At 36.5% G+C, this 18823-nt stretch overlaps 1 protein-coding gene across 1 annotated transcript; it reads right to left on the bottom strand.

Moving 5' to 3' along the window:
• Window positions 1-289: 289 nt before the first annotated feature.
• On the bottom strand, window positions 290-16944 carry LOC117663927 (chitinase-3-like protein 1). Its single transcript, XM_034414534.3, has 10 exons — window positions 16355-16944; window positions 15951-15980; window positions 14022-14223; window positions 12093-12149; window positions 10728-10878; window positions 9722-9849; window positions 8699-8834; window positions 5966-6148; window positions 3578-3694; window positions 290-817 (listed from the first exon to the last, which is right to left on the bottom strand). The coding sequence occupies exons 1-10, from the start codon at window positions 16377-16379 to the stop codon at window positions 683-685; spliced, it is 1164 nt and encodes a 387-aa protein (XP_034270425.3). The 5' UTR covers window positions 16380-16944; the 3' UTR covers window positions 290-682.
• Window positions 16945-18823: the final 1879 nt, after the last annotated feature.

Here is an 18823-nt window from a genome sequence, read left to right as displayed (position 1 = left end):
TACAAGAATTACTTGTAAAAAAAATCTCCAGTGTGATAAAATAGCATTTGTTGCAGCATCTAGTTTATATCCATTCTATAAAAGTGATATGATGCTTGTCCTTAAATCAAATTGAATTAATTTGTTGATGTTCCAAAGAAGAGGCAGCTGAATTGTTGAGGGTGATTGTTTACAACTGTAAACAAAATTATTTTGGGAAAAGGTGTGTTTTGAAGAAAAAGCACTCCACCTCACCATCTTCCAGTTAGTAAAAGAACGAACATAGGTTTTGATATATAGAATACCAAAATAAAGGAAGGCAAATCTTTTATTGAAAGTATTAAGACTTTTTTTTGAGACAGCACATTTAATGAACTTTATGAACATTTTTAATACAGTATAATCAAGATGAACTATTTATTTATATAATGAAAGGCCTAGGCATAATGTCAAAAGACTACATACTGCCTGCAGAAATAGGTCAAAATAATGGAAATAGACAATACTTAATAGGAAATGAATAATATTAATCATGAAATAATACAGAACTAATAACTGGTTATATATAATGCTATATTAAGCATGTATAGTATTTAGAAGTAAGCATTTGTTTTTAATTCCTAAAAGAACACCAAAATTGACTTAACCTGTAAGATTCTATTGCTATTTAAAATTGGGGCTTTTTTTTGGCAAATACATGTTCTTATTTATTTAGTTCCTTTTTAATAGCAGCAAGTAGTGGATAATTGCGGTTCTTGCAGAAGGTACCTGAAAAATCATCTTGATCAAGTGTCCAAACCATAACACCTCCCAAATTGTTGTTCTTCGCATACTGAACCTAAAGAAGAGAGAGAGAAAGGAATGAAATAAAATCCCAAACACAATATCCACTCTGTAACAAATATGAGCTTACATGAACTTTTTATCTCACAAACCACACAATAAAGTTTGTCAGTCTTCACTTTGCCTCAAATCTGCAAAAGGGCTTTAATTGTTTCCAAAATTTGAATTTGTTTGTATGTCAGCCATTAGAAGATCAAGAAATAACATTCTGACAGATAACAGTATTAGGGTCGTAAGGGTATCATTTTCAGATATTTTTGTAAGAAAAGAATGTTTTGAATTTGCAAATAGGATTGTGTAGTGCTTTAGCCTCGAAGGTAAAAAGGTGTTTAGGATTGTTCAAGGGAATATACATAACACAAATACACATAACACACCAGTCTGCAATACCTTAAAACATCTAGACTTTTCTTAAGATTCCTTGATTACCTTCTGCAGCAGCAGAGCAATTCTAGGAAAGAATACGTTAAGAAATTACAGACAGGTGCTAGGTGTGTGCCCACATGTACTCACAAGTATCTTTTCCCCTTCAAAGCTACAGCCCTTCAGAGTAATATTTATTTTAATGCTTTGAAATTTTTTATTTGTAAATTACTCTGTGATTCTCCAATGAAGACAGGTTTCTAAAATAAATAAGTAGAAGTCAACATAGGGTGCAGTGTATTTTCATTCAAGCATTTACAGTCTAAGTTACACTGTGGATGGTTCATCATGTCACAGCAGTATAATAATACCATGAAAATACCTGCTTCTGTTGTACAGAAAATGATTTTGCTAGGATTTGTATACATTACTTTTTTAGTTTTTTGGAGGTTTGCATCCGGGTAAGTGGACAGAATATAAGCTAAATTTATACATGTAGTAATTCAAGATAAATTGTCTAATCACCTCTTACCACCTCTTTGAAAAGTGGACCATCTTACATTTTGAATATTGTTCTTTGATGAAATAGAAGATGATTGGATTTCTTAATAAATTTTAATTGATTGGCTTGATAAGTAAATTAATAAACATCTTTTTTAAACTGACAGCCAGAGCTGTAATTCTGATGCAGCTAGCTACTGGTAATATGCCCTCTATGGGGATCTGGGAATTTCCAATGATTACTTTGAATAGGTATTTGTTTGTCTGCTTGTGTATCTATCTGAAAATTTATCCTCTGAATAAAATATTTTTTAGTTTATGTATTTATTTTTTATGTATTGTATGTATTTTAAAATTTATTAAATTTATATGCTATCTATCTCATTGTCAAGAGACTCTGGGCAGCTTATAATATCATAAAAGTAAATATAAAACAATTAAAAGCATGATGTAAAGTAGTTAGAACATTAAACTATTAAGCATTAATAATTAAGACATTAAAAGTTAACAAAAATCCAGATAAAAAGAAATGGGGCAGAGATGGGCTCCTAATCTATTATCTGTCTCCAGAATGGGATGCCTCCATTAGGGTCCCAAGCTAGCAGGCAGAGCTTGCAAGAGAAGAGCAGGCAGAACTGTGGGGTGGAGTGAAATAAGTCATCACTTTAGAGTCCTTGCATTGCCACAAGACATCTAAATCCTGTCCCCCTTGAATGCTGTTGTTCTTTAGTGCAGGGCTGCCAAACTCCCGGCCCAGGGGCTGAATGCATCATGTGGTGGCCACACCCACGCCCAGTTTAGCAAAGGGGAAAAAAGTCCCAATACATCACATGACGCCACCGTGATGACATGAGTTTGACACCTCTGGTCTAGTGCCATTTTAGTGCTGGTCATTAGTTGATTAGATTCTGGTATATTTGTTGTTAGTTGTAAAGTTGTGTCAAACCCATTGTGACTCCATGGACAATGTTCCTCCAGGCTTTCCTGTCCTCTACTATCCCCTGGAGTCCATTTAAGCTCACATCTACTACTTCAGTGACTCCATCCAGCCACCTCGTTCTCTGTCATCCCCATCTTCTTTTGCCCCCTAATCCTTCCCAGCATTAGGCACTTCTCCAGTGAGTCCTTCCTTTTCACTAGGTTGCCAAAGTATTTGAGTTTCATCTTTAGGATTTAAGATTCTGGTGTATAGATTTGAATAAATCTTTTATGCTGCAACCTTATGAATGATCCTGATTCTTTGCACCTGACAAAGCCAGGTTTTCAGGCCCTTTCATAAAGCCAAGATGTTGAGAACCGATCTCACTTCAAGGGGCACAATGTTCCAAAAGGTGGAAGCCATAGCACAAAAGTCTTTCCTGGATCCTGCCAGTTACAATTACTTGGTTGATGGGATCCACAGCATGCTCCTTCTGCAAGTGGAGCAGGTTAATTCCATTGGGGTAAGACAGTTCCTCAAATAGACTCGACCCATGTCAAGAAGGGCTTTAAAGGTGATAACCAACATCTTGAATTGGACTCAGAAGCAAGCTGGCAATCAGTGCAATTCATGCATAGTGGTGTTATATGGGCCACTCTAGGGCCCCCCAGAATGGTCTATACTTTTGCATTCTATGCCAGTTGTAGCTTCCAAATGCTCTTTGAGGGTAGCTCCATGTAGAGCACATTGCAGTAGATGACCAGGGCATGAGTGAATGAGTACAGGGTCTCCCAATCCAGGAAAGGGTGCTTAAAATTGCCCTATTGCATAGCAGTGAGATTTTTCTACATTTTTTTGCTTTCTTTTTGAACAAATGAAGTTCAAGCCTTTTCAACCTTGTTGCATACCATTTGTATCACCACAATTAGTACTTAATTAATAAGTAACAAATAATCATGCTACAATACTTGCCTTTATTTGAACGCTTGTTTCATCTTCATAGCCCACCCATTGGTTCCCTTTGTAGGAATAGGGGACACTTTGCTCTTCAATCTTTTCTATTGTGGCACCATGATTAAAACTACAAATCTGTCAAATAAATTAGAAAGGATAAATATTGTGATATCAGTAGATTGTTTGGCTCTCTTATGAACTTAGGTTACCTACATTTGGGGCATTTTTTTTCTACCTGTCTGTCATTTTAGCAAATGCTTTGGATTGCTGATGGATATAAAATGGGTTGATATCTCTAGATCTGAAAAATTGGTATATTATATGTTTAGAATGGGAGATATGCTCCCTTGTATTCAGCTTGTACTATAATGGGTGGGTATCACCACTGATGCTGTTGTCATATGCTCAAGTGATCTCAAATAATTAGACACTGTTTACCAGTTTCAGATGATATGCCATCATCATCTATATGTGCTCTTGTAAAAAGTCAGATATGGATTAAAAATGGGTCAAGTGAGAATTAAAAATGTAAAAGAAAAAGGAAAAACTTGTTTACTTTTGGAAGAGCTCTTTACAGCCATTGCTGCCTGTCCTCCATCTTGGATTCATCTGTAGCTTTTTTTTGTGTGTGTGTGGTTAAGAAAGACTGATCACCATGACCATTCACAGATTATTCCAACTGGATCACTGTAATTTTTTTTAAATGTCTGAAGTAGTATTTAAAAGTGGTTTGGAAGCTTCAATAAATACAGAAGTCTGTACTAATTCTGATTGATCTATGTAGTTGTTACCATTATATACTTTTGAAATAGTTAATATGGCTGCCAATCTCTGTTTAGTTACTTGCACTTTCTTCTAATTCTAGTCCCCAAATAGTTGAAAAAGTCTGATTCAATATCAATCAACCTCCATATTAAAATAATCGGTGGAGGATCGTATTTTCCATCCATAGGAGATGTATATTTTGCATGTACAGAACAAAGGGTCTTCTCTGAGGAACCACCCTTGTTTTAATTATTCAGATTTTATGGATAGTATTTTGGGAATGTCTAATCATTCTCTAATTGTCAATTAATGTTAGCAACTTAAAGCAATGGAACATGGTTCCCAGAACTAGCACATCCTAAAACAGCCCACAGTTGGAAGGAAATGAGTGTCCTAGCACATGAACACCATGTGCAAAAGAACTCTTAGAATGTACATGCTGATCCAGCCTTTCCTGTTTTTTTTTAAAGAGCTGTCGTTTTAGTAGCCAATTGATTTTTTCGGAATTCCAGTTGGCTGTTTCTTGTTGCATCATAAAACACAATATTCTTGCTTCCTAAACATCGTGTAGCCTGAGACCTGATTTTTCCTTCTTTTGATCTAACTCAGTGGTGGGTTTCAAATTTTTTTACTCCCGGTTCTGTGGGTGTGGTTTGGTGGGTGTGGCATGGCTTGGTGGGCATGGCCGGGGAAGGATACTGTAAAATCTCCATTCCCTCCCCATTCCAGGGGAAGGTTACTGCAAAATCCCCATTTCCTTCCAATCAGCTGGGACTCGGGAGGCAGAGAATAGATGGGGGCGGGGCCAGTCAGAGGTAGTATTTACTGGTTCTCCAAACTACTCAAAATTTCCGCCACTGGTTCTCCAGAACTGGTCAGAACCTGCTGAAACCCACCTTTGATCTAACTATAGATGAGTATTTCCTCTTCATGTACTGTCTTAATGCAAAAGATTAAAAGAGTTATCAAGCCATCCTTTTTTAATATCTGCTCCTTTTAATGTTCCCTTCTTTGCTTCCTTTAATTTGGAAGCAGTTCTCAAATTGTTTCTCCGTAACAGTTTCCTTTCTCAGTAGAAGTCAGTGTTATAATCAAAATGGAAAATTACACAAATATAAAATGCGCCTTGCTGCATAAGTTTATCCTCAGCATGGAGGGACTATAAATAACAGGACAAGCATAGTAACTGTATGTAAATACAGTACTGTGCACTATAATCCTGCTGGATTCCTATTGATCCTTCACATGAATATATTAGAGTTAGTGTGTGTATGTACTATGTGTGTACATATATAGGATATTGACTGAAAGATAAAAATATAAAAGAACGAAATCTGCTCTCCCAATTGGCAATCTTGCCTCTGTTTCAAGTCACTTGATTTCCCTCCCAGGTTACAGATGATAAAACCTAACCGATTTTACACACCTTGAAGTAATTCTTAAATGGCTTTAAAATAAGGACAGTTATTAATGTTAAAATACTGGGTTAATCATTAGTTATGCTAAGAACAACCTAAACTTGCCTCATTCATAAATTGGGAAGGAGATGAAGGTAAGATTCAAGGGGATACAGCAGAAAAAGTATGTTGTCATGATACCATGCTTAGGTGCAAGTAGGAAAACCACTAAAATGATTTGTACCTCATAATATGCCAGGATTCCTGCTGTTTTTGTGAATGGGCCAGCTAGCCCAGGGCCAGAGGCGGGAGCTCCAAGCCCAGTCTGTGCAGAAGAAAGAGTGAAAGTGTGTCCATAGGTAGGAATTCCCATGATGATTTTCGAATTAGGGGCACCTTTGGTCTTCAAATATCTCACAGCATAGTCCTGAAAAAGAAGATATAATTATTCACGATATGCTTTAGATAGTGTCAGCCACACATGGTAGACTACATCCATAAATCAACTCCAGAGGAAGACTAGGACTATACAGGTAATCCTCATTTAGTGACGATCATTGGACCTGTCAACTCAGTTATTAAACAAAATGGTCACTAAGTGAAACCACAGCTGTGCTTTGATCTTTCTTCAGTTTTCGTTTGCTTTAACTGAGGTTGTAAATGTGAGGATAGGTCATAGGTCACAAAGTTTTTCATCGCCATCATAACTGATGGAATGTAATCTGGATTCCCGGGGGGGAGGGATGCATTCCAGAGAAGCAAGAAACAATTGTTCAAATAGTTTGTGTGAGAGAAAGAGGATGAAGATGGCTCCTCCCTAATATTTCCCAGAGTCTATGCTTTATGGAGGTGGTAGTTTTGCTTCAGTTTGGCAAGATTTTTCTGAGGGAAAAAAATTGCTTGGAAGAATTACAATGTGCTTTTCTTGGTTTTTGGAGCCTGATAATAATTGTTGATAAACAAGGATTATTTATACTTTATGGCTAATCTATAATAACAGAATAATGCAAGTCTGCTGTTACACCTCAGTGAGTCATGCAAATCAGATTCTTACACCCCAGGAGAGGCCAGCCCAAGTCTATTCTTAATGCTATCTCTGTTTCCATTTGAAGGAAGCATTGAAGAATGCTTCAATTTTCTTTGTTTACAATATTTGCTTCAAGGTTACCTTTCTACAGACAGGTACGTCACATGAATTAGTTCTGTTATATTGCACTATTACTATTACATCCCTTATATTATTAAATACTTGTTATGGATGGTAGGATGATAATTAAGTGCTCTAAATGTTTTAACCTGTGTTGAAATAAATATGTAGGAGGAAAGTTTTATTCCAAATTTGAAATGAATGTGCAGTATTTCTCTGCATTTCAGATTTCATCACTGAAATAATTTCTAGAAATAATTTCTAAAATCAGATATTTGCATCAGTATGGTATCCTAATCTAAAATTCTTTATTCAAGTTATGGGTTAATTATATTCTAAATGTTTTATAATCCCCCTCAAAAATAATTTATTCTATCCCATTTTTGTAATTGTGATTTTGTGAATTGTTTATTTATTTATTTTTTATTTATTAGTTTGATTTATATGCTGCCCTTCTCTGGAGACTCAGGGCGGCTTACAATGCTTTTAAGCAATAGCCTTCATACTTTTGTATATACCTGCTTAGTAGGGCTTTTGCCCCCCCCCAAGCGGTGTTCTCTTTTATACAAAGTCAGCTTATTGCCCCCACAAACCGGGTCCTCATTTTATCGGAAGGATGGAAGACTGAGTCAACCTTGAGCCTGGTGAGAATTGAACTCGCAGTAATTGCAGGCAGCTGGCAGCTAAATACTACTTTAACAGTAGTTTAGTCCACTGCACCACCAGGCTCGATGTTCAACATTTAGTCCATATCCTGAATATGCATTATGTATTCAATGTATGTATATTTCCTTCTACTATATAAATATTTAAATAAATATTTGCAAGCAACATCTATTCAAAATACTTTTTTCATATGTTTGGATGGTCAACTTTTTCCAGGACTGAGAACTTAACTCTTTTTCCCAGGCAATTGCGAGCAACATAAAATATCACTGGAAGGATGATAATTCCACCAGAAGGGACTGATTGTGTGAGGCTGTTTTTCTGGTTGAGAACTTTTAAAAAATGGGAAATATGAGCTCATGCATATACTTGGTAACCAAATGTGAGGGATAGAGTTCCCATCTTTCTTCATTACTGGTCACATTGGTTAGGGAACTTGGAATGGAATAAGAACCCATTTTTACTAGTCCTTACTATACACCCTTTATAGTCCTTACTATACTATACTATGGGATGTGGTGGCTCAGTGGCTAAGACGCTGAGCTTGTTGATCAGAAGGTTGGCAGCGGTTTGAATCCCTAGTGCTGCGTAACAGGGTGAACTCCTGTTACTTGTCCCAGCTTCTGCCAACCTAGCAGTTCGAAAGCACGTAAAAAATGCAAGTAGAAAAATGGGGACCACTTTGGTGGGAAGGTAATAATGATCCAGGCACCTTCGGCGTTTAGTCATGCCAGTCACATGACCACGGAGAACGTCTTCGGACAGCACTGGTTCTTCGGCTTAGAAACGGAGATGAGCCCCGCCCCCTAGAGCTGGAAACAACTAGCACACATATGCAGGGGGAACCTTTACCTTACTATGCACCATCAGGATAACAATGAAAAGATGAATTATTCCCCAGGCAAACAAAAACTTCTAGATAATGTAGGAAACATGCTTGGAATTCCTGCCCATAATAATTGTCAATCTGTTTACTGGGATTGGGGTTGCAGGTGTGGGGTTGAATCTGTTGTGTTGGCTTCATTCATTAGCGCTGGATTTCAAGATAATTACTAGATCAATACAATACTTATACTTGCTACTATATCATTAGAGTCAATTAGGGTCAAAGTCAAATATAGTATTTCAAACCTACTTGAAAAAGTTCACAACTAGATAACTTACAACATTATAAAAGGCTGCAGCTCCTTTGTCAGCTCTGCTCTTCCTAAGGGGGCTTCCATGGCCAGTATAGGGGTGACTATGATCTGGCCAATAACCATGAAAATCAAAGGTCATGACATTAAGGAAATCTGCAAATCTATAGAAAAATAAATAATAATTCAATAAACTTTTGGTAATGACTATATTTTTATTAGGTTTCTGTAAAGTTTCTGAAAAAAGCCATTATCTCACATTGAATTTCAGTAGGAATTCTAAATATAACAGACTTAACTTTTATTAATACAATTAGAGATGAGATCCATACATTTCTGGAATATGAATTTTAATTTAAACCTTAACACCATTCTGCTTAAAGAACTTTAAAGGAGAAGATTATGCAAGTGATGCAAATAAGTTGTTTATTCTCCTTGCACATGTCTTGAAATGGTTTTGAATCACTTACAGGTAGTCCTCGACTTACAACAGTTCATTTAGTGACCATTCAAAGTTACAATAGCACTGAAAAAAGTGACCTATGACCAGTTTTCACACAACCATTGCATGATCCCCATAGTTATGTGATCAAAATTTGGATGCTTGGCAACCAACTCATATTTATGACAGTTGCAGTGTCCTTGGGTCATATAATTACCTTTTGAGACCTTCTTACAGGTAAAGTCAATGGGCAAGCCAAATTCACTTAACAACTGTGTTACTAATTTAATAACTGCAGTGATTCACTTAACAACTGTGGCAAGAAAGATTGTAAAATGGGGCAAAATTCACTTAACAAATGTTTCACTTAACAACAGAAATTTTGTACTCAATTGTGGTGGTAAATTGAGGACTACCTGTATTTATTTTGCTTTTTTTTTCATTTATTTAAAAATGTCCTGTTTTCAGTGATAAAAGAAATTTATCAGAAGCTTTTAAACTAGGCAAGTATAAAAACATGATAACTTGGAAATGTTTATTTGGGTTAGCTCATGAATGTATGTTCATATCTGTATGTATTCTATGAGTCATGATAATAAGAGTACTTGCCTAGCAATATTCGGGATATCAAAGCCACTATCAATAGCTTCTTTTCCAGCTGGTACTGCCACACTCAATATGAGATTTTGCCTGTTTGGATTCTTCCGGGCCTCATAGCGGAATGCTACATTCAGGTCCTAAATGACATTAATTGAAATCATTATTGTGATTTAATAAATGGTAAAAAGATTTAACTTGCAAGTTCTTGAGTTATATACGGTAGAAAAGCAGCAAGAACCTGTAGTATTGCAAATATTTTCAGCTTTTTTTATTTACTACAATAGGCTGTGTTGTCCAATGTTAGGAACATCTCTGGATAATCTGCTCATTATATTTTTTAACCTTGTAAATGCAGGGTAAATACAAAGGAATTAGGTTTGGGACTGTCAGCAGGATTGTTTTGATATTCGCAGCACTATGCTCCAACCATGTGAGATTAGTTTGACAACTAATTTAGCCAAAGGCTGCCCTCACAACTGTCTGCAGAACCCTTTCCCATTGCATCAAAGCATGAATGAATCCTGGAGCTGCTGAACTCCACGGAAGAAGAAGCGGCTTAAAAATTGTTTTCTCCCTCCCCCCTTTTCCTTCATAATTCTTCTAGAAGTCTACAGAACATAAATTATTTGGAAGTCAGGGAATGATTACTTGAGCTCTAAAGAATTATAGGTGAGAGTAGAGGAAAGTATAATTGAAGTAAAATTTGGATTTCTTGGATATAATATCATGTAAAGACTGTCTACTAGAAAAGGAGTAGCACTTCAAAAAGTATGCAAATTGGAAATGATGAGCTTCTGAAGAAAACCTGTATCATTTGATTGAGCGGAAAAAAAGATACCAGAAAGTAGAGAGACAAATAATGGAGGACACTGGCCTCATAAGGATAATCAGTATATTTGAATAACTGAGGCAGTGCTTTGGTGGAATGAAATGATTGTACAAATCTCTAATATGCATAGAAAAAGGAAAGTCATATCCTTATACTATTTACAAAGAGATGATTTAATATATGTACCTGAACCAGCTTAACCAAATCCCTTTTATTATTCTGGCTTGGTCTGTGCCAAGCAACATCAATACCATCAAAATTATTCTTCCGAAGAAAGCTGATCACGGATGCTACAAATTCCGAGCGTGTGGCAGGAGAGGAATTTATGTTCTGGAAACTGTTATAAATGGGAGAGAGAGAGACAATCAGATTTTAAAAATAAAATTTTTAAAAGGAATATAATTGAATCATTTTAACCAGATGTGCAACATGCTTTCTAATATTGCAACTATTGAACTGAAATTTAAGTTGTCAGTTCCCTTTCACTATTACATCTCCAAACCATTCAAAGCTTCCAGAGTACCATTGGTATTAGTGGAAAGAGAATTTAAAAGCTGGACATCATCATCATTAAAAAGTGTAAAAGGACTTGAATTCTTAAAGATTCAGAATTCAATTTGATAGATAAGCACTTTGCTTGCCTATTAAATTCTGCAGAGATACAAAGGTCTATAACCTTCCCTCTCCTCTTTTCACTTTATGTCTAGCTTTATAAAGCTGTAGAATAGTGGTGATCTGCTACACAGCACAAAATGGCTTCAGTTCAGAATTACCCTTTGCAAATATCTCTCAAAGGTGCTTTTTAAAAAGTTAATTGGACTTTCTTCATTTTTTCTTGAAGACATTTCACTTTTCATTCAAGAAGCTTCATCAGTTATGACTGGAGGGGGGCATCTTTAAGGAAAAACAAAGAAAGCCCAGTTGCCTTTTGAAAAAGTACTTTGAGACAAGCATGACCTGGATGACTTAGAATCTTCATAGATGCACCCTTTGCAAACAATTCAATTTATGAATTGTAAAGTAAAACTCAATTTATGTCAGCCAGAAGCTTTCATTAGGCTGTGTGTGTGTGTTTTCGCAATTGCACTTCCAGCATATTTAGACACCACTTTGGGGAGGTTTTCTCTATATTTGTACAAGTGGAGACTAGGGGAGATGGGGAAGACAGATATAGGTTATGATTTTTCAAATGCAGCATTTAGCAGGAAAAAAATGTTAATTTTAAGGGATTAGCTCACTTTGAGGAGAAGCTAAATAATGACCAAACTATACCCTGAAGTACAAATATAGCTTAACATTGCATATGCACGTTTTTTTCAATGGCAGTTTTATTTATTTATTTATTTATTTGGTTAATTAAATTTCTATGCCGCCTGTTTCCCCTACAAGGTGACTCTGTCATAAGACCCCTGATCAGAGTTGGAATTGGTACCTCTTTCCTTTTGTGCTGCAGTTATCATGAAAATCTCATTTGAAATAACTCAATTAACAATTCAGTTACATCTGGTTTGGAAATCAAACAAACAAATAAACTGGCAGTTCTATACTTACGGTCTAGAGCCTAAATTAGCTCCACCAACAGACAGAAGAATCTTCAGTTTGGGATTCCTGAAAAAGTAAATGAAAATACTCAGTTATACTCAATATAATTGTCCATATTTTCATGTCTGATCCTTTTTCTAACTATTAAGTTCAACGTAAAAAATATTGGTATGCCTATAGTGCCAATGATCCTTTGGACAGCTGTCTGCTAGATAGCCTAGTCATTGCATCTGCAACACAAAGCACTGATTCTTCCATCATCTTTTCTTACAGATGCTCCTATACTCAACAAAGACCCCTTCAGCAGAAAAGAGAGCAGTAATTGTAATCTGTTGCTTTACTTGGCACTGCACATTTGTGTTAAAAAAAAGAAAAGAAACAGAAAAAAGAAAGATGCATATATTAGAATATCCCTGTAGGCATGAAGAGATGGAAAAAGAAAGAAACAAACTTGGTTGCCTGCTAGGGAATGTTCACCATGATAACCATTTTATGCAATCACCCAAAATATGCTTTCAAAATTCTAGATTCTGGCTTACAATGCCTACCTTTGATCTAAAATTATCTAACTGCTAGAAGCAAGTGAGGAATTTTATGAATAGTGTGGATAAATGAATGCTCATCCTGCCACACACTTCAGTGCAACTTATGCATCTTTAACATTATTCAAAGAAGAGAAACTGACATTGGTCAAGACATTCAGACACTCCTTAAAAGCATAATTATTACATCCCATTTTATATTTCTTATTATATCTCATTAAATTTTTGCTATTATTGTTAATAAAATATTAAATTGAAAAGTAACAGGAGGGAAGAATTAAGTAGAACATGTCTCTATATTCTTCCATTCTTCTTCATTCACAATTATTTCATTAGCCAATATAATTTTTTTTAGCTTCTGTAAGATAAAATTTGTGCCCCAAGCCCTTCTGACTTGCAAAAGTGTATTCATTGAAAACTTCCTTTCTTTCTACAAAAATCCTCCTAATCAATGTTACTGATTCTATTATCCTGTGAAATGTTAAGATGACTTTTGATGCAGAAGTTGTCAAGTGATTTGAAAAGTAAGAGGAGGTGCATAAAATGGAGCATTGCATTACAAATATTGAACATTTATTGCAATATTACAATAATATTTGTAGTTTGTGCTGTGGATATCATAGACATATCTATGAAAAATGCCATTCATTGTCCAGTAAATCACCCAGTGAATAGATTACTGGATGAAATGCCTAAATTCCCTCTTCCATTTTTAAACTAAATCCCAAGGGTAGATTTCCTGAGGGAACTCAAGTCATTGTGCCTTTGTAGATTGAAAAGTGTGATAGTCAAGACAACTTTTAAGTGATGGAAAGATAAGTAACAGGAGAAAAAGAATTACTCAGTAGTGGGATTCAAGTAATTTAACAACCGGTTCTCTGCCCTAATGATTTCTTCCAACAACCAGTTTGCCAAACTGCTCAGAAAGTTAACAACTGGTTCTTCCGAAGTGGTGCGAATCCCACCACTGGAATTACTGCTTGGCAGAGTCAAACAATTGAACCTGTTCATGGAAGAAGTCAATCTTTTTCCTTTACCATAATTCTTACAACACCTGTTTCTTTTCAAACAGTTATGGCATCAGGAAGGAAGTTTTTTCTTCCTGGTACAAATATCAGTGTGAAGAGAGGTTACATGAAGATCAAGGTAGAGGATTGTCTTCTTTTGCGAGTACTCTTGCCCTGATACTGATGGCTTCTCCCTGCAGCAGTTATTCTATCAGAAATGTTGATGTGAGGTTAAACCACAGATATCAAGTCTCTCAGTTTAAGTTTAAGAAGAGCCTCATGTCAACAAGTATCCTATGAATTGAGCATCCCTTCGGCATTAGTAGCTGATGTGGATATTGGTATTTTTGGGTGCATTGGCTATTACACGATCTCCCATCTGTACTTACCTAGTTTTAAGTCCCCTGAGGTTGTTATAGGTAGTATCATCATTCCATTCGTACTTGGTGATTTGATTGCCTGATATATTAGCAAAAGCATAAATGATGTGGGTACAAAGATCTGGTTCAATGTCTTCAGTGACAAAGCCCCCTGGGGCTTCCCTGTACTGAGACCAGCTGGTGAAGTAACAAACCAGGTTAATGGCAGAAACTGTTATAAAGAGGAAGAAAACAAAATAAGTTGTGTTAAACAAAAGGCATGAGTTATTCAGTCTAAAGTATGGAGACGTTGTCTACTTATTCTATCCTGCTTCTTCCAAATTTGCACTCTTGCCCTGAGTTGAATGTGCCAGAACTATCATTTGCTGGTTTAAGATAATTCCAAGTACATCACAAATATATGGTGAAATATTTTTTTTCTGTTAATCTTGTGCTTGTTATGAATTGTAAACAGGAACAAACAGTCATACAGGTAAGGTAAAGGTAAAGGTTATTGTCCAGTTGTTTCCACCTCTAGGGGGCAGTGCATTGGTTGAGATGGGAATAAACAATCAATCAAACAAACAAATAAGCAAACAAATAAATAAAAATGCAATCTCCTGCCAGTTTCCCTATCGTTCTTACTTGTAGGAAATGGCAAAGGTTGCAAATGGCAATTACACAATGCTGTAATGTCATAATTGTGAGCTGAACATAAGTATGATGACTAGTCATAAATACCATTCATTCAGGTACTGTTAAGCAACCATTTTGATGTTAAGCAAGGACCACCTATATTCCTGGGTACTGATTTAATAGCTATGCCAGGCAGTACAATATGTCTCAATGAGACACAAAGTGCAGCAAAAGTGATGCTATTCAATTTTGGGGGGAGCAGAAATGACATAATTTGCTTTGTTGAGTTATTTCACATTGTTCCAGTTGCGTCCTTTGGCAGACCCAGAAGAGACAACATTGGCTCTTCAGCAGTCATCTGCTAAGCTTATGCTTGCTGTCATCTGCAAGTGGAGTGATATCAAATGAAGTGAAGAGTTACTTCATCTTCCTCTTTAGAATTAGGAGTTTTATTTCACCAGCTTTTCAAGAAGTATCTCACATGAAACATTGTTCAGACAAAAGCGCTCTTAAAGTGGGTCTCAAATTATTGGTTTGGCTGTGCTGTTTAGCAGCCAAAGTTCCATTAAGATATTCCAGTTGTGCTTTTTCCTTCCTTCATTATGTATAAACAGGGAAAGTAATAGTTTCTCAAATACAGAATACAGCTCATCAGTCTGGAACCCATATTGCATATAAGACATTAATATAATTGAGTGAGTCCAGAGATATTTCACAAGAGGAGTCCTCCACTCCTCTGCTCACAACAGAATACCTTATACCATCAGGTTTGAAATTTTGGGCTTAGATAATTTCGGTCTGACCTAAGCATAGTACACAAAATTATCTGCTACAATGTCCTACCTGTCAATGACTACTTCAGCTTCAACCGTAACAATACACGAGCACAGCACACAATAGATACAAACTTAAGGTAAACCGTTCCATACTCGATTGCAGAAAATATGACTTCAGCAACAGAGTGGTCAATGCCTGGGAATGCACTACCTGACTCTGTGGTTTCATCCCCAAACCCCCATAATTTTAACCTTAGACTGTCTACTGTTGATCTCACCCCATTCCTAAGAGGTCTGTAAGGGGTATGCATAAGCGCACCAACATGCTTACTATCCCTGTCCTACTATCCCCATTTATTCATATCTATTTCCTGTATTCATAATCATGTTTATACTTATATCTGTTATCTTATTCATGCTTGCCAAATAAAATAAAAAAATAAATAAACTTTCTCATTCAAATAAAGCTTAAAAAAAGACATTTTAAATTTAGAACGACTTGAAATGCCTCCCCCTGTCCCCACCCACGCAGGAAATAGTGACATACCATTTTGAAGAAATATCAGCGTAGCAATGCCTAATACAAAAACAAAGCCAAGAGAAGAAAATTAAATTCTAGCAAAGCTAAAACAATGACCATAATACTTAGTTCACACCCTTCTGTGGTCAAAGGGAAGTTCTTCAATTAATACAAGTATTTGAAATTAATTAGATAATAACATATATCAGGCTTCCTAAACCGGACAGCCTCATGGGATTTCCCCCCACCCAGACAACAAATTTTCTTTCATCAACTTTGAAGTATATCATCATCAGTGTTCAAAAGATTATTTCATCTAATCCATGTCATGAGCAGAAAACTGTAGTGTCATCTGAACTGCCAGTACAAATCATGGAAATTCTGCATATAAGATCATAACTTAACATTAAAGAACAAGATTAGAGACTTACCAATCCATATTGACAGTTGAGCCATCCTGGTTCCCAGTGTGCAACTGAACCACAATAGAAACGTTGCTTCTTCACAAAATGATACCTATATTGTGGCCCTCCTCTTATTTATAGTCACTTAACAGGCTTGTAGTGTCTTTTAGGAGGAATTGTTTCTCTGTTCCAGGAATGATTGTTGTGCAATTGATGTTATGTTGCAAGCGCTGCAATGAAATCAGGATTCCTTTATTTTTCTTTACGTCTGTCTAAATGGAAAAAACAGCAGAACAAGTTTTAAGGCTTCACATCTCTTCCAGTTCTAAATCCATGAAAATATCATACGTGATTCCTTTTTATTTAATGATTTAAAAAAAAAATATTTTTCATCCCGTAAGTAAAACTCATAAAAATAGCAGATACAATTAAGCTCGAGTGAAAACGCTTGGCTGAAAAGCCTGACTGTGGAGAGCATTCTGTCCTGTGGAGAACATTCCACAGAATACAGATAAACTCCTTTTCTGTGTGAACAACAAATCACTCTTAAAAAATGAAAGGCACATTTAATAAGACTTCTCCTGATGACTTTCGCTTTCAGAAAAGTTCAGATGAACAATCTCTCACATAGGGTGGTCCTTGACTTGCAACCATTCATTTAGTGACTGTTCGAAGTTGCAACGGCACTGAAAATGTGACTTATGACCATTTTTCACGCTTATGATTTTTGTAGCACCCTCATGATCACACATGACCAAAATTCAGGCACTTGTCAACTGGCATGTACTGTATTTATAATGGTTGCAGTGTCCTGGCTTGTGTGATTACCTGTTGTGGTCTTCTCACAAGCAAAGTCATTGAGGAAGCCATTCACTTAAGAACCATGTACTAACAACTGCAGTGATTCACTGAACAACTGTGGGAAGAAAGGTTGTAATATGGGGCAAAACTCACTTAACAACTGCCTTGTTTAGCAAAAGAAATTTTGGGCTCAATTGTGCTTATAAGTCAAGGATCATTTATCAGGTTTAAAGATTAAAAACCAACTCCTTAGATTATGCTCAGACAATACTGTAAGGGATAACCAATTTAGTCTTTAAGACTCATAATTAGTCAATGTTGGAGTGGGGAAATATTAACCAGGTTTCATATATCCTGTGCTATTCCCAAAATGCATATTTTTAATTTAATTTAATTTAATTAATTCAATTTATATGCCGCCCCTCTCCGACAACTCATGTATCTGTGTAGAGCTGCATGAATGAAAACATGACTGGAACCCCTGACCATGTGGAATGAGAACTGTGTGATTATGTGGAAGCTTTTATACAGTAATTGTAGGTAAAAAAGCAGGTCTAATGAGAAGAATAGCTGAACACTCAGCAACAAATCCTGGCAAGAGAACAGAACTATGAGCCAAGACTTTGGTAACAGCCTGATGGAAAAAATCAAGAGAGGAAAAAGCTTTGCCCTATGCTCTGATGGCTGTTCTCTCGATGTTTCTTTATGACTTTGAAAAACATTAGGTTTTAGCTTTAACTCTGAGTTTTATTAAGTCTTAATATCTGACCACCTCTTTGAAGCTCATATTTCCCCTCTCTAAGTTGATCAGTTTTGTGTCAAATTCTTGCTCACTTTACATCACACCCCATCCCACTGCAGCTCTCAGTCGCTTCTTCCACAAATGAGTAAGTGTGCTACAAAGATAAGAATGGGTGCCTACTTCTGACATAGAGGAAAGTAAAGTCTTCCCATCATCTTGCAAATTGCTCATGCTTCTAGATCTAGACACAAAACCTCAGCACCAATAAGCAACTTTTATGTAGTTAATTCATGGGTAGATTCCAAAAGTCTGGGTCTATATGTATTGGATGTGTGTGGGGCAGGGGTGGGTTCTAAATTTTTTTATTACCGGTTCTGTGGGCGTGGCTTAATTTGTGGGTGTGGCTTGATGGTCATGTGACAATTCTTTAGTATTTAGCAGAGGTACTGTTCTACCAGGCTTTTAGTTGCTTGCAGAGCTGTACCGGTCTACTCATTTGTTTTTGCAGGCACCGATCTACTCATTTGTTTTTGGAGGCACTGGTCTACCTATTTATTTTTGCAGGCACCGGTCTACTCATTTGTTTTTGTTCTTCTAAATTTTTTTTTTATTATTATTATTTTTCATTTGTTTTTGGAGGCACTGGTCTACCTATTTATTTTTGCAGACACTGGTCTACTCATTTGTTTTTGCAGGCACCGGTCTACTCATTTGTTTTTGGAGGCACCGGTCTACCACCACACTGCCTTTTAACACTGATCAGCTGTAGGGCGGCCGTTTGAAGCCCCACGGCAAGAGTTTAAACAGTTTTTTTCTTTCTAGCCGATCAGCTGGGACTCAGGAGGCAGCAATAGATTGTGGGTGGGGCCAAATAAAAGGTAAGAATAACGCGGGAGGGGAGGGGGGGAGGGGGGGCAGAACCAGTTCGGTGAGGTCATATTGTCACTGCTACT

The sequence above is a fragment of the Pantherophis guttatus genome, chromosome 3, assembly GCF_059756535.1.
Source record: "Pantherophis guttatus breed Tessera chromosome 3, ASM5975653v1, whole genome shotgun sequence".
Lineage (NCBI taxonomy): Eukaryota > Metazoa > Chordata > Lepidosauria > Squamata > Colubridae > Pantherophis > Pantherophis guttatus.
Note: the sequence above shows the minus strand (reverse complement) of the source record. Positions and strands in the feature narration are given on the sequence as shown.